The sequence below is a fragment of the Microcaecilia unicolor genome, chromosome 3, assembly GCF_901765095.1.
Source record: "Microcaecilia unicolor chromosome 3, aMicUni1.1, whole genome shotgun sequence".
Classification (NCBI taxonomy): domain Eukaryota; kingdom Metazoa; phylum Chordata; class Amphibia; order Gymnophiona; family Siphonopidae; genus Microcaecilia; species Microcaecilia unicolor.
The window spans coordinates 156,710,244-156,726,048 of record NC_044033.1 but is presented as its reverse complement, the minus strand read 5'-3'; the positions used below and the strand labels follow the sequence as shown (position 1 = coordinate 156,726,048).

At 44.7% G+C, this 15,805-nt stretch overlaps 1 protein-coding gene across 1 annotated transcript in view; it reads right to left on the bottom strand.

Annotated features, from left to right (window-relative positions):
- The window catches only part of HEATR1 (HEAT repeat containing 1), a 275,600-nt gene that overhangs the window by 180,017 nt on the left and 79,778 nt on the right, over positions 1-15,805 (bottom strand). Inside the window, 1 exon segment of the mRNA XM_030196518.1 lies at positions 7,522-7,705. Coding sequence (XP_030052378.1) covers positions 7,522-7,705 — 184 coding nt within the window.

The window sequence follows — 15,805 nt, the reverse complement described above, 5'->3', positions numbered from 1 at the left end:
CCCTGAAGAAGACACATTGGTCAGTAAAACGGGTCCCGTTGGGTAGCTAAAGCTAAGTGCTGGTTTTCTTTAACTTTTTTATATTTGTTAAAGGCTGCTTTTGAGAAACCAAAGACAAATTTGAGAAAATATTGAAAAAATAAGGAATAAATATTTGCACTACACATTAAGTGATATTGACAAAAGTTAAGAAACAGAGTTTTTTGTACCAATGATAGACAATGGAACCTAGCGATACAGACATAAGCTATTGAAATTGCCAGTCTTTTGGGTTTCTGAGGTCCTTTTCCTCTAAAGAAAATTGCTCTTAAAGGGTTGTTTAATGATGAGTTACTATTCATTTAAAGATAAGGATTTTGTAATTGTTAATTACAAAGGGTAGGATCCCATACCCCCCGCTTGTTAACACAGTAAATTGCAACTTGACTGTGTCTGAATCTGAATTAGCACAGTTTGGTTCAACTGTTGATCTCTGAACGCCTTTAGAGCATTCCAGACTGCCAAAGCTTCAAGAGGTTGATTTGAAAACTGGTCTCCTGAGCAGACCAGAGCCCCTGAGTGTGAAGCCCATTTACAAAGGCTCCCAACCTCAGAGTGGATGTATCTGTAGTGAGAACCTTCTGAGGCACAGGAATTTGGAATGGAAATCCCAGGGTCAATTAGATTGAATCATCCACCAGATAAGCAACTGGGCCAACTCTGGTATAACTGTGATGCCATCTGCAAGGTTCCCCGTGGCCTGACACCACAAAGAAGCAAGGCTCCACCTGACATCTCTCAAATGGAGGTGAGCCATGGGAGTGACATACACTGTGCAGGACATGTGGCCCATCAACCTCAACTTCTGCTGAGCTATGACCTGCTGGCTGAGTTCTGGTGATGGCAATTAGGGCATCTACCCATGCCAGAGGCAAGAAGTTTCGAGCTTGCACCATGGCTAGCAGGACTCCAATGTACTCCAATGGCTGAACTGGGAGCAGATGGGCCTTGGGGTACTTGATAACCAATCCTAGGAGCTCCAACACCTGATTAGTTCTCTGCACTGATTCTAGAGCACCTTCCTTTGACATGCTCTTAACCATCAAATTGTTCAAGTAGGGAAACACATGAATTCCTAGTCTGCCTAGCAATACTGCGACTATGGCTAAGCATTTTGTTAACACTCTGGGAGCAGACGTGAAGCCATGTACGCCTTTAAAAAGGAGGCGAGTTTCTCTATGAGCACTTCCTGAAGTTTAATGCTCTCAGTGGCAATTTGGACCAACTTGATGCCAGCTGAGGGTGCACCCCACCCAGACTATTTGGAGAACCCACCAGTCTAAGGTTACAAGAGGCCACCTTTCCTGAAAAAAAATTCAGCCTTCCTGGACAGATTCTTTTACTTTGGCTATGCTCTGCTGGAGCCAGTCAAAACTTTGTCCCCTGCTTAGACTAAGGAGCTGGCTGGGTCTTCCGAGTCTGCTGCTGCTGAGGATGTGAGCTCAAAGGCTAGGCCTGTGGCTGAGGACAGGGTGAACCCACGCCTTTCAGAGCAGTAGATATATTTTCGACTCCCGTTCATGAATAAACTGTGCAACCTGAGGATGCATCCCAAAGTGGTGGACTGGATTAGAAACTGATTGAATGATAGACAACAGAGGGAGGTGGTAAACAGAACTCACTCAGAGAAAGGTGAATATTTGAGTACATTGGGGTTAGGTCCTGAGGTCGGATCTGTTCCATATGCTTGTGATATTGTGGAGAGGTTAGAAGGAAAAGTCTTCTTGCAGACAACATAAAGATTTGGAAGAAAGCATAGTTGCATATCTCTAAACTGTGTTCTGCATTGACAGCAGGATCCTATAGCCATATTAAGTGGGTGATGTCACTGGGAGAAAGCCAAATCGGATACCCTCTTTTAGAGCTCTAGAAAACATCTCTGACTGTACAAACGTTCCCAGGCTCCTATAGTGTTCCATGTCCTCAGTTGGTTCTTAGCTAACTTCAACCTCAGGGAAGGAGGGCGTGAACATATGGCTGTAGGATCCTGCTTGTCTAGGGAGAACACCCATTATTAGGTATGCAACTACACTTTCTGCACAGACAGGCAGGATCACTACAGCTAAATAACTGGAAACTCCCAAGCTGAGGGTTGCACCTATACAAAACTGTTCCATCATTCACTGCAACTCGTGCTGAATGTTAGGTGGAAGAGGTATCAGGAACATATGCTGCCCATCCAAAAATACTGTCTGCTTCAGCACTTTCATCTAAGCAGTACTGCCATGAGAAGGCAACATGCTGCTTCTTTACAAATACCCCCCAAGGACGCAAAGTGCAACTCTGCTGTTTGTCACTGCAGCTCTTGGTCAGTGTGCTGTCATAGTTGCAGGGAGGTTGACTTCTCCCTTCTGTTAACAAAATGAGATACAGTTTGTGATCCAAGAAGATATAGCCTTTTCTTTAAAGGTCTACTTAGCCTGTTTGGGTTAAATAATAGGAAGAGTTGCAATGTGTTTTGTCCTTTACTTCTTTACGTATATAGTGATAGTTTTTTTTTTTTATAATCTGTGTACAGTTTCTGCAACGCGATTGATTACAATGAAAGTCTGAAATTATGTTTGAAAGGAACTTCGGATAGTTTGCAGAACTATTTTGTTCTTCTGTATATGAGAATATGGTTGGTAATACACCAGTACTTGAATTTAACCAATTCTGTGAGCCAACATTATTGTTATAAGAAAAACTGTCTTTCATATGAGGTATTTCAAAAGGTGCAGATTCCAAGGGCTCAACAGATATTCAAATCAGCTGGGATAACACTAAATTGAAGTCCCAAAATGTATCTGGTTTTGTTACTGGTGGACTGATATTTAACAGTCCTTTCATGAATTTGGTTATCCAAGGATGCTTAGACACTGTTCCATCATCTATGGCAGAGATGGGCAACCTTGATCCTTGAGGGCCACAACCCAGTCAGGTTTTTATTGGGGATATCCTGAAAACTCAACTGGGTTGCGGTCCTTGAGGACTGAAGTTGCCCACCCCTGATCTATGGTGTTGTGATGAGCTTCAACTGCACACAGAACTCCAACCAAATCTGTATTAAATCCTGAGTCCAAGAAAAGAAGGTACTGCAGTAGCCATGATATAGGACATTATAAAGGACTTATTTCTCTTTTTCTATAACAAGCTTCAAATCTCTTCCATTTAAAACTGTACCATTTTCTGGTAAATTCTTTTCTTGAAGCAAAAGAATATCCTGGATTCTGGTAAGCATCGGTTAACTCTGCTAACCATCATCTTTCAAGATCCATTCTGACAGGGCTTGAGCATGGACTTCAGGGTGCAGCAACTTTCCAGTCTCCTCAGTGATATGCTGGTTTACATGAAGTCTTACTAGAGGCTCCTGTGCTGACAGGAGAAGGTAATATGAGACAAGCTGAATCTTGTCATACCTTCTGTATTGTTCTTGATATTAATGGGATCAAAGGATAAGTTTAGAGAAGACCCTTTCTCCAAGACAACAGAAATGCATTGTGCACCAAGTGATATGTGTTCAGATGACAGGACCAAAACTGTACATACTGTGTGTTCTGCTTAGTTGCAAATGAGCCAGTTTGTCAGTGGACTTCACTTGCTGAAAAGATTCTGAACCAATCTAAGATTCAGCAACCGCTTGTGAGGGTTCAACTGCCAGCTCAATGTGTTTGCTACATGATTTTGAACTGCTAGAAGATAAGTTCTTAATTTCAAAGCCATTTCCCATACATGCTGTGCTTCTAGGCAGAAATGATAGGAGCCTGACCCTCCTTGCTTGCAGCTATAATATAATACTATCAGACTGTAGCGCTACAGAAGTGATACGTAGTAGTAATAGTAGACTGTCTGTTTACATTTGTAAAAGTAAATTTGATAGCCACTTGTTAAATATTTGAACGCATAAAGATGTTCTGTGTTTAGTAGGCTTGGTGTGTTGCTCCCTGCTCCCTCTCCATTAATGTCCAAACATCCTGAGTAACAAAACAACTATGATGTGCTTCCCATCCCAACTTGGAAAAATCTGTTGGCAATGGGAGGAGAGCTTGTGGCAGATGAATATATTACCCTCTGAGCCAATTTGATAAGTCTTTCTATCATAGAATTTCTTCTATCAGATGGTCTATTACCTCCCCTCCCCTATTCACACACAGTGCCCCCACATACACACACCCATGACCATCACCACTCCACACACACACCCAACACACACTAAAAAAATAGAGACAAATACTCAGACAAAACCACTCAGAGGGGCTCCACAGCTCCTGCTACCCTAACAAGACACATTTTACCACGTGTCTTCACATCCAGTCACCCCAATAGACAAGCAAGAGTTTGCAAATAGAGGAAAGGGGAAATGCACCATTCTGTCACACTATAATGTGGCAATTCTATGATTGGATACCCCAAAGCATCTAAGTTCTGTTACAGAATACAAGCATAACACAGTATCTACACGCCTGCACTTACACCAGCCACAGAGGTGGTGGAAGTGAATGGGGCTTGATATACCGCCTTTCTGTGGTTTTTTTTTGTAACTACATTCAAAGCGGTTTACATAGTACATAAGTAATGCCATACTGGGAAAAGACCAAGGGTCCATCGAGCCCAGCATCTTGTCCACGACAGCGGCCAATCCAGGCCAATGGCACCTGGCAAGCTTCCCAACTTTCAAACATTCTGTACATGTTATTCCTGGAATTGTGGATTTTTCCCAAGTCCATCTAGTAGTGGTTTATGGACTTGTTCTTTAGGAAACCGTCTAACCCCTTTTTAAACTCTGCTAAGCTAACTACCTTCACCACGTTCTCCGGCAACGAATTCCAGAGTTTAATTACGCGTTGGGTGAAGAAATATTTTCTACAATTTGTTTTAAATTTACTACACTGTAGTTTCATTGCATGCCCCCTAGTCCTAGTATTTTTGGAAAGCGTGAACAGACGCTTCACATCCACCTGTTCCACTCCACTCATTATTTTATATACCTCTATCATGTCTCCCCTCAGCCATCTCTTCTCCAAGATGAAAAGCCCTAGCCTCCTTAGTCTTTCTTCATAGGGAAGTCGTCCCATCCCCGCTATCATTTTAGTCGCCCTTCGCTGCACCTTTTCCAATTCTACTATATCTTTCTTGAGATGCGGCGACCACAATTGAACACAATACTCAAGGTGCGGTCGCACCATGGAGCGATATAACGGCATTATAACATCCTCACACCTGTTTTCCATACCTTTCCTAATAATACCCAACATTCTATTCGCTTTCCTAGCCGCAGCAGCACACTGAGCAGAAGGTTTCAGTGTATTATTTGTACCTGGGGCAATGGAGGGTTAAAGTGACTTGACCAGAGTCACAAGGAGCTACAGTGGGAATCGAATCCAGTTCCCCAGGATCAGAGTCTGCTGCAGGGGCGTAGCCAGACATCCAACTTTGGGTGGGCCTGGACTCAAGATGGGTGGGCAGAAGAATCCCTTCCTGTCCCACAGGTGATTAGGTCTCTCCTTGTCTCACCTGCATGCCATCTGCTATTTACAAGGTATGCAGGAGGGACAGTTGTTGGGCGTTTTCAGCTGGTGGGGCTAGAGAATCAGCATAGGTGTGCTGCTACTGGGTGGGCCTGAGCCCAAAGTGGGTGGGCCTGGCCCACCCAGGCCCACCCTTGGCTACGCCACTGGTCTGCTGCACTAACCACTAGGCTATGAATACCTAAATGCAGCAAGGATGTCAGTAACTTACAGTATTCTTTAAGTTACCCATGTAAGTGGGAACCCCATCTATCTTCCGCCCCTGTGTATGACCCCGTTGTGCAAATACCCACTATTTAAGTTAAGCAAGTATTTATAGAATAGCACTTAAGAAGAATGTTGTCATTTAAGTGCATATGTGCGTACATGTACCCGCATGTGTCATTCTAAAACTTTACACACACAAAACGTGCATAAATGTGAGCGCCTGGATTATAAAATTGCTCTTTTAGTGTGTACTTTTCTACTTGTTATTCTGAACTAGTAAAAAAGGCCCGTTTCGGTCAGAAATGAAACGGGCGCTAGCAAGGTTTTCCTCAGTGTGTGTATGTTTGAGAGTGTGCGTGAGAGTGACTGTGTAAGAGAGAGAGAGAGAGTGAATGTGCAAGTGTGTGTCTGTAAAACCCATCTAGGTCTTTGTCATCTGGTGTATGGTTGACTGAATTTGCAGGTGTGAGAACTGTATGTAAAGTTGAAAGTTTTGTAAACGAACATCATTCAGGAATTCGATCAAAACAATCTTTAATATAAAAAGCTCTCTGTCCACAGTAACCTCATGTTTCCTCCTGTTTTTTTCTGGAGGAAATCAGCTGGGTTAGGGAGCAGAGCAGCTCTGGCTATGTTTCTGCCGTCCCTCTCCCCATGCTTTCTAATGGGGCGCACAGGTGGAGGGGGGTGTGCATAGGTGGACCGTGGAGAGAGCCTTTTAAAAACGTAGCAGCACACCATTGCCTAGCAATAAAATTTATTCAATAAGCTCCGTTTCCTGCAGCTGCAGCCAGCGATGCTGTTTCTTTGTGTATGTTGGGGGGGGGGGGGGGGGGGGGGCAGGAAGGGTGCGACCGAGAGGGGGGGGGGGTTGCGTGTGCGGTGACCTCGGGGGAAGTTAGAGAGAGAGAGAGAGAGAGGTTTCTACCTGCCACTCCGTTTCCTTCAGCTCCAGCCTGCGATGCCGTTTCTTTGTGTGATGCGCAGGGGGGGGGGGGGGGGGGGCAGGTTTTCATGTTGTAACCTCAGATAGCAATTTGAAAGGGGGGAGGGGGGTTGGATCGCGGACAGGGAGGATATGGGTGGAGTGGGAGATTCTGGAGGGTAGAAGAGAGAAGGATTGATGAGACCACGGGGAGGGGAGGCCGGTCCCCTAATGCGTACATCTTCATATGTTCGCTGCAGCCAGGTTCATGACCGTTTTTTTCTTGGTGCGGTGTGAGTCAGTGCCATCGCAAGGTGTCTGCCTCTGCCAGTACAGAGCCCCGAGAACACTTGTCATGCGGCCGAGATCCTTGCATGTTTGGAGGGGTACGCGCGGCGGCATTGTTGAGTGAAGTTCCTCTTTTTTTTTTCCCTTTACCTGTCCTTGACATCTTTACGGATTGACACGAGGGCGGGGCGGGTGAGCGATGCGATTGGGTGAGTGTCATTGCCCCACCCTCAACGTCATCACGTGGTGACGCGAGGGTGGGGCAGACACTTATGTGATCTACACAACTTCAATTTTGTTCGGAAATTTCTGAGGCTTCATTAGAACGTTGGAGGTGCGTTTTATATAGAGAGATAAGGACATGACAGCTTCCCAAGAACACTTGAAAGCATCACTGCTTATTGTGGCTTGGTTCAGATCATAAATTTACCTGTTTGTAAACTCATGTAGGAGGGAGAAGACGTATTTCTTTCCTCAGACTCCCACTGGTGACAGAAACACAGTTTGCCAGGAAAAGAAGAAAGCATAACTGCAGTAATATTTGCAAGAGCTTACCCTTTGAAAAAGATTCTGGAGGCATCAGGGCACCAACAAAATCCTTCAACAGAATGGCCACTAAGGCCATTTCCAGTATTTCTGCACTCTGGCCAGCATTCAGCCGCTGAATATATTCCATCAGGAGCTCTTCAGGCAGCAGATCCTTAGGAACTGCATCGATAAGCCACTCTGTAGGCATCTCCTACAACAAACAGGAGTATTACAGAGATATAAACACAACCTGTCCCTAGAACAAAGGTTTGTGACAGAAAGACACAGTTTACTGATATTTCTGCCAAGGAACAAAAAAGAGATTAGACAAGTTTACAAAGGATCAGTTATAGGTTATCAAAGCAAGCATCAGAGTATCCTTAAAACATGACTGCTAGACAAGTATCAGGTGCAGAAACAGCTAAGACCATGGATTTCTGATGCAATTTGGTAATTCTGACATTTTTCTGAAGGCTGGCTGTATACTCAGGTGTAACATATTAAACACCTTTATGCCAAGTATCTCACAAACCATAACCATGGAAAAGTAACCCCCAGAGATGTAAGATCTCATGAGTAAGGATACAATGAATCCTGTTCTGCATCAAAAATTATTAGAACCACCTTTTAGGGAGGACGTGATGTCAGCAGGAGCAATGGCTGCTTAAGTCTTTTGCTCTTCACTGTCCAGCCTAATCTAAGTGATATCTCCAGCATCGGACAGCATTTCTGGTTGATTTTTAGAAGGGTGATTACTTTACAGCTCCCCAGTGATATTGTTACAGTTAGTTTTGGAATGATTTTGGGCCTGTAGTCTATAGGGAAGTTAGGTTAAATTAGGCTTTGCTTCCTAGCTGTCCAGACCAGGTTTGAACTGTATTTTACGAGAATTAAGCTGTCAGCATTATTGATCCAAGCTGGTGTACCAAAGAGATTTGCAACATGGAGCTGGACTGTTTAATCTAGGTGAGATCATGGGACAGAAGAATCGTGATGCACTAAGTGACCTGGGTTCAACCGAGGACATGACAACCCAAGCCCAATTATGCCCTCTCATGAAGGTTGTCAGAAGGTAGGTCTGCTGAGACTCCCCTTTGATGGGCCAATCAGAGAATGGGTTGTGTATGCTTAAGCTGACTAGGCTTTGCATCATAGGACCAACCCCCATGACTTAATCCTCATTAAGCTGGACCAATCATAAATTGTCAAACACCATTACCTTCCACGTTAGGCTGTCAACAGCCAATGATAGGATACATCACTAATTTATATGGAGACAAATCCTAAATGACATGGGATTTCCTGGATATTAGCCAGAGTGAGAGGAGGGGAGAGTGATAGTGAATAAGTTGGAGTATGTGAAATAAGGTGGACTCCTGCCTCGCAAAGGTTCTGGAATAATGTGTCATGGAGAAAGATGTCTCAGCAAAGTGGGGAGCAAGGATCTCTCCCTGGAAAGAGGTGAGAAATTCCTATTCAAATTGAACTAACATCAGAAATGCTGCTACAGTGAAATTCTGTTTTTAAATCAGCCTCTTTTTGAAGCAGTATTGGTCTGACTGTAGCTAGCACAGTATAAGTTCATTCAAGCTAATAGGGAGTAAGCTAGAATAAATATGTGATATTGATTCTGTGTGGAACATTAAACATAACATCTTAGGGAAACACAGATTGTAAGTTTCTACATATTTCTTTAATCATAACTTAATTAAATTTGTTACTATCCTGCTTATAATCGAACGAGAAAAACGCCCAAGTTCCGACCTAAATCGGGAGATGGACGTTTATCTCACAAAAACGAATAAAGCGGTATAATCGAAAGCCGATTTTTGGACGTTTTCAACTGCAATCCATCGCGGATGCGGACAAAGTTGATGGGGGCGTGTCAGAGGTGTGGCGAAGGCGGAACTGGGGCGTGGTTATCTGCCGAACAGAGATGGGCGCATTTCACCGATAATGGGAAAAAAGTATGCGTTTTTAGCTAGAATTTAGGACACTTTTCCTGGACCCTGTTTTTTTCACGAATAAGGCCCCAAAAAGTGCCCTAAATGACCAGATGACCACTGGAGGGAATCGGGGATGACCTCCCCTGACTCCCCCAGTGGTCACTAACCCCCTCCCACCACAAAAAATGAAGTTTCTCAACTTTTATTTTCACCCTCAAATGTCATACCCAGCTCCCTGACAGCAGTATGCAGGTCACTGGAGGAGTTGTTAGGGGGTGCAGTGGACTTCAGGCAGGTGGACCCAGGCCCATCCCCCCTACCTGTTACAATTGTGCTGCTTAATGCTTATTAGTCGTCCAACCCCCCCCAAACCCACTGTACCCACATGTAGGTGCCCCCCTTCACCCCTTAGGGCTATAGTAATGGTGTAGACTTGTGGGCAGTGGGTTTTGAGGGGGATTTGGGGGGGCTCAACACACAAGGGAAGGGTGCTATGCACCTGGGAGCTCTTTTACCTTTTTTTTTGGTTTTGTAAAAGTGCCCCTAGGGTGCCCGGTTGATGTCCTGGCATGTGAGGGGGACCAGTGCACTACGAATCCTGGCCCCTCCACGAACAAATGCCTTGGATTTATTCGTTTTGAGCTGGGCGCTTTCATTTTCCATTATCGCTGAAAAACAAAAACGCCCAGCTCACACATTGTTGAATAAAACATGGGCGTCTATTTTTTCCCAAAATACGGTTCGGTCCGCCCCTTCACGGACCCGTTCTTGGAGATAAACGCCCATGGAGATAGGCGTTTTCGTTCAATTATGCCCCTCCATGTCTATTAATTTGAGTTAAATAAAAGCCATACTTTAATTCCCAAAGTTATATTCACTGAGCACCTCCTGCTTATATAAAGCATAGCATTAAGAGGGTATTCAGGTAATGCCTAATAAGGTATAAACAGATCTTCTAACAACATCGAGATGACTACTAAGAAGAGAGGAGTGGACTTGAAGGAGTTCTCGTATTTGAGTGTGATTCAGGCTAAGCGCATGGAGCACTCTAATATGACGGCCACAAATTATAGGGGGAAAAACAACAGCGGTACATGCAGCAATCCTGGGTAGCATGGATGAGTCTGGGTGAGACCTAGTGATAGAAATGCAAGGACTGGCTCCAAGAAATCAAAGATGACCTCAAAGCGGTCCGTTCAGAATTAACTACCCTAAGCGAAGACCTGAGAGGGAAGATAGTGGAACTTGGGCACCAAATGGAAAGAAGCTACCCAGTGCATAGAAGAGCATACGGAGGCTTCCTGTATCCTTAGAAAATCAATAAAGAGATATGGAAAAGATGACAAAACCTAGCAGAAAAATTGGAGGATCTTGAAAAAGAATTCTACAGATGTAATCTTAGGATCCATGGTGTACCTGAGCAACCTGAATATTTGTACTGTGAAACAGTGGTGCAAAAAATAGTGAGTCATCTGCTTTCTGAGAATGAGACTGCTGTACCTACTGATCAAATTGAATAACATGTGCCCATAGGGTTCCTACAGCATATGGGGGTGATCAATTTGTGGCAACATTTAAATGAACATGTTAAGGAACACACCTTTTATTCTAATGCTTATAACTCATCTTCTTGAATATACTACATCCTTTTTGATAAGGGGCTTATCCCAGGGGTCCAATTAACAGATAGAAACCATAGTTTGGTCTGATTATGATCTCATCTGGGTGCTTTGTAAAAGAGATAGCTATGATCATAATTTACATTTTTGGAGACTTAATAAGAACCTGTTGAATGAAGACTGTGATCAGCACGTTCTTTACAAGTCCATTCCTGAATTTGTTCAACTTAACGTTACCCTAATATAACTATGGAAATGGTTTGGGATAGCTTTAAGGCCTATATAAGAGGACGTCTGAGTATGTGAGCTAGTAAACAGATAATACTGAGACAAAAATTCAGCAAGAAACGTAGGAAATATACTGATATAAAGCTGAATGAAGTTGAAACAACCTAAATATTGAAATGTTAGTAGTATCGGTTTGAAGGCTTTTTTTCTTGTTTAGAGTGGAGAAAAAGACCTCAATAGTCATCATATGGCAATAAATCAATGAATGTAATCAATGCCAGTGTTTCATTGACTCCATTATTATCACTGGTCGTAAAAAAACTCCACTTGCATGTAAATATGGGCTAAGGATGAAATAACTTATAACCCATCAAGGATAATCAGAATCGTGATGTTTTACTTGGCCCCCTGATGAAGCTAGATTGCAAATTGAAACAGAGAGCAAAATTATGTCAAAGCTCTTTCTTCTCCCTATGTACCTAATAGATTCTTCCGTTCTTTTGCAGATTTCCAGAAGGTTATCCCTACCTATCTACAGTTCGCTGGGTCACTACCCAGGAGTCAGCATTTTTTTTTTCTATCCAGCCCCTTGTTTATGGAATCAATTCCCCCTTAGCCTTCATAAGGAGAGCAGCGTGAGTAGATTCAAAGTCTGTTTAAAAGCTCAATTTTTGTATTGCTTTTGAGAGGCAAATATACAGTTTGACGACCTCCTTCAATCCATCTTCTGTTTTTTGGGGTTTTTTTTTAATGGGGGAGATCCTGTTAAGCATGTGGTATGACCGAATTTTGGGAGTTCATTTTCTTTATTAATGTTGTTTTTATTTTACATCGCTGTAATCCATCGAGCTAAGCTGTACATCAAATTCTTAAGTAAACTAAACTGAATGTTGCATTAATGGAGACAAAAGAAATCACTCCTTCAGCGCCGCTTTCAGTTCTTTCCTGTTTTGCTCTACATTGGGACTTTAATAATATTGGGGAAACTAAAGGTATTCGGCAACTGAGCCAGCTCTACTCTAACAAGGTATTTTGCTCTTTCCAGGAACTGCAGGTTTCCTACCATATTCCACATGCAAAGTTTTTTTCTATCTACATGTGCAGCATCTACTTCAGGGAAACCCTCTTAGGCTTTAGCTTATGAGTACCCTTACTTCTTTTGAAGAACTGCTTTTCCAGGGCCTCAGGAAACACAAATTAATCCCTTGTTTATATGATTTACTAGACAGCATGTTCATGAGACTGAAACAAGTTTGTTTTCTCCAGTGCTGGAGTGGGCCTCCTGAGGAACGAATTTGAAAAAAGGCTTGAGCCCAGCTGTAACGGTGGCAGTTTAGATTATAAATTGAACACTTACATAGTAAACATAGTAGATGACGGCAGAAAAAGACCTGCACAGTCCATCCAGTCTGCCCAAGAAGATAAATTCATATGTGCTACTTTTTTTATTTGTACTGTCCTCTTCAGTGCACAGACCGTATAAGTCTGGCCAGCCTATCTCCGCCTCCCAACCACCAACCCCGCCTCCCAACCACCAGCTCTGGCACAGACCATATAAGTCTGCCCAGCACTATCCTCGCCTCCCAACTACCAGTCCTGCCTCCCACCACCAGCTCTGGCACAGACCCTATAAGTCTGCCCAGCACTATCCCCGCCTCCCAACTACCAGTCCCGCCTCCCACCACCAGCTCTGGCACAGACCGTATAAGTCTGCCCAGCACTATCCCTGCCTCCCACCACCGGCTCTGGCACAGACCGTACAAGTCTGCCCAGCACTATCCCCGCCACCCAACCACCAGCCCCGGCACAGACCGTATAAGTCTGCCCAGCAGTAGTCCCGCCTCCCAACCACCAGCCCCGGCACAGACCGTATAAGTCTGCCCAGTACTAGCCCCGCCTCCCAACCACAAGCTCTGCCACCCATTCTAGGCTAAGGCTCCTGAGGATCCATCCTTCTGCACAGGATTCCCTTTATGTTTATCCCACACGTTTGAATTCCGTTACCGTTTTCATCTCCACCACCTCCAGCGGGAGGGCATTCCAAGTATCCACCACTTTAACTACATAAGTGTTTTTGTTGGACTTTTCATATGTGACTCTTAATTTCGGTCCACTGAGCAATTGGGAGTACCTATGATGGTGTGAAAATTGAAATACACAGTGGGTTACCTGCCTTTGTTAAGGGTTACATTGTTTTCCACTCATTGGTAGGCTTAGACTTATATTGTGTAATCTTTCTGGTTTTCATCCTTTTAAGGAGGAGGGTGGTGAAATCTGAGGGCTCCCATCACTAATTATTTAGTTGTTTGTTTTTTGTAGATTTATTGATTTTCACGTTGAATCTCATCAGCCTCTTAGGGTTACTTTTTTCTATGGAAATATTGCAGAGATTGGCAATAAGGTGGCCTTAACCCAGAGGTGGTGAACTGACATTGGTCCCAGGAGAGAATGTTGGTCTTATTGTAGCAGAATCAGTGCAATTTGAGATCCAATTGAATTTCACAACTTGACCATGTTTAAAATGGCAGCGTTATGAGGTTTTGTGAAGGTCCTTTGTAGTACGTAGTAGTAGACAAGGAATGTCTACAGTCCAGGGTGAGTAGGGTGGCCTCCTCTGATCTAGAATGTGGTTTCAAGAATAAAATAAAGTTACTCGCCTGTAGCAGGTGTTCTCCAAGGAGAACAGGCCTAGATCAGGTGAACCCTCAGGAGAAGGAATGCTGGCTTCAGCCTAACCCCTGGTAAGCCTTTTCTTGGCTGGGAAGTATGTGGTAGAGATGCCCAGCTCTCCTACCAGCTGTCTTCCAGGTGCTGTGAAGGACTTGCAGTCCATCTGCATATCCTCACAGCCTTCTACGGGGTGACTCCCAGGTCCACTCCAATTTTCTCAGGGCTTTTGCTCCAGGTGACTAGCGCTCCCACTAGCTGCTTTCCAGGTGCTGTGGAGGACTTGCAGCCCAGGGCCTTTGTTCCAGGTGCCCAGGGCTTCCAGATGCCTTTTGGCTAAGATCGGGTGACACTCAGGGGGAGGAGTGCTGGCTTCAACCTAACCCCTTGTAAGCCTTTTCTTGGCTGGGAGGTGCCCAGCGCTCCCACCAGCTGCCTTCTAGGTGCTGTGGAGGACTTGCAGCTCATTTGCATATCCTCTCAGCCTTCTCCAGGGTGACTAGCAGATCCACTCCGAGCCATTGCTCCAGGTGCTCAGCACTCCCCATCTACATATCCTCATAGCATTATCCAGGGTGACTCCCAGGTCCACCCCAATCCTCCCAGGGCTTCCAGGTGCACCTTTTGGCTAAGATCAGGTGACCCTCAGGGAGGAATGCTGGCTTTGGCCTAACCCCTGGTAAGTTTTTTCTTGGCTGTGAGGTGGGTGGTGGAGGTGCCCAGCTCTCCCACCAGCTACCTTCCAGGTGCTGTGGAGGACTTGCAGTCCATCTGCATATCCTCAAAGCCTTCTCCGGGATGACTCACCAGGTCCAATCCGACCCGCTCAGGGCCTTCGATCCAGGTGCCCAGCGCTCCCACCAGCTGCCTTCCAGGTGCTGTGGAGGACTTGCAGCCCCCATCTGCTTATCTTCACAGCCTTCTCCGGGGTGACTACCATGTCCACCCCAGGCCTTCGCTCCAGGTGCCGCGTGCCGAAGCATTTTCTCTATACACTTTGTATTTTCTCCCAGTTATTTCTTATGGCTTCAGTACACTTTGTCTTCTTGTACTGTCCCTTCCCAATCTCTTTCTCCATCTGAAACTACTGTATACTGCAGGATATATTGCCCACTTTCTGCTTTCATCATCTCACTATCTCTTTTGACTTCTCCCTTCTTCTCAGCTCTCAACCTTCAACATTTCCTTTCATCCATTCAACCATCTCCATTATATCTAAGTACATCTCGCCTTTCGTCACTGTCTTCATTGCCTCTCCTACTCTTCTCATACTCTCTTGCTCCTTCTCTCCACTGGGAATATCAAACCCAATCCTGGTCCTCCACATCAGCTCTCATTCGTGGTCACACCGTGATGTCTCCAATCTAATTTCTGTTCCTCTCCTCCCCAGCCTCTCTTACGTGCTCTGTGGAATTGTCTGCAACAAACTTTCCTACATCCACGACCTCTTTATCTCTCATACTCTCCATCTGCTTGCCCTGAGACTTGGCTCTGCCCTGTCATGGAGGCTACCTTTTCTCCCATACTCCTCCCCAGTTGGCCAGGGAGGTGGTTTTGGGCTACTACTTTCACCCTCCTGTAGATTTCAACCTCTTCTTCCACCTCAGTCTCACTGTTTTTCTTCCTTCGAAGTGCACTCCATTCATCTATCCACTCATTTGCCTCTCTGAGTAGCAGTCATTTATTGACCCCCTTATAAATCCTTCGCCAGTGAAGGAGAAAGGCATCTGATGCTAGTCTGCTGTGTGATCTGAGCCTGGAACAAAACTGAAGGGCTTTGTTGTTGTGATGAGTGGCAAAAAGATCCACCAAGGGGGTGCCCCACTCTTGGATCTTGCAGGCTATGCCCAT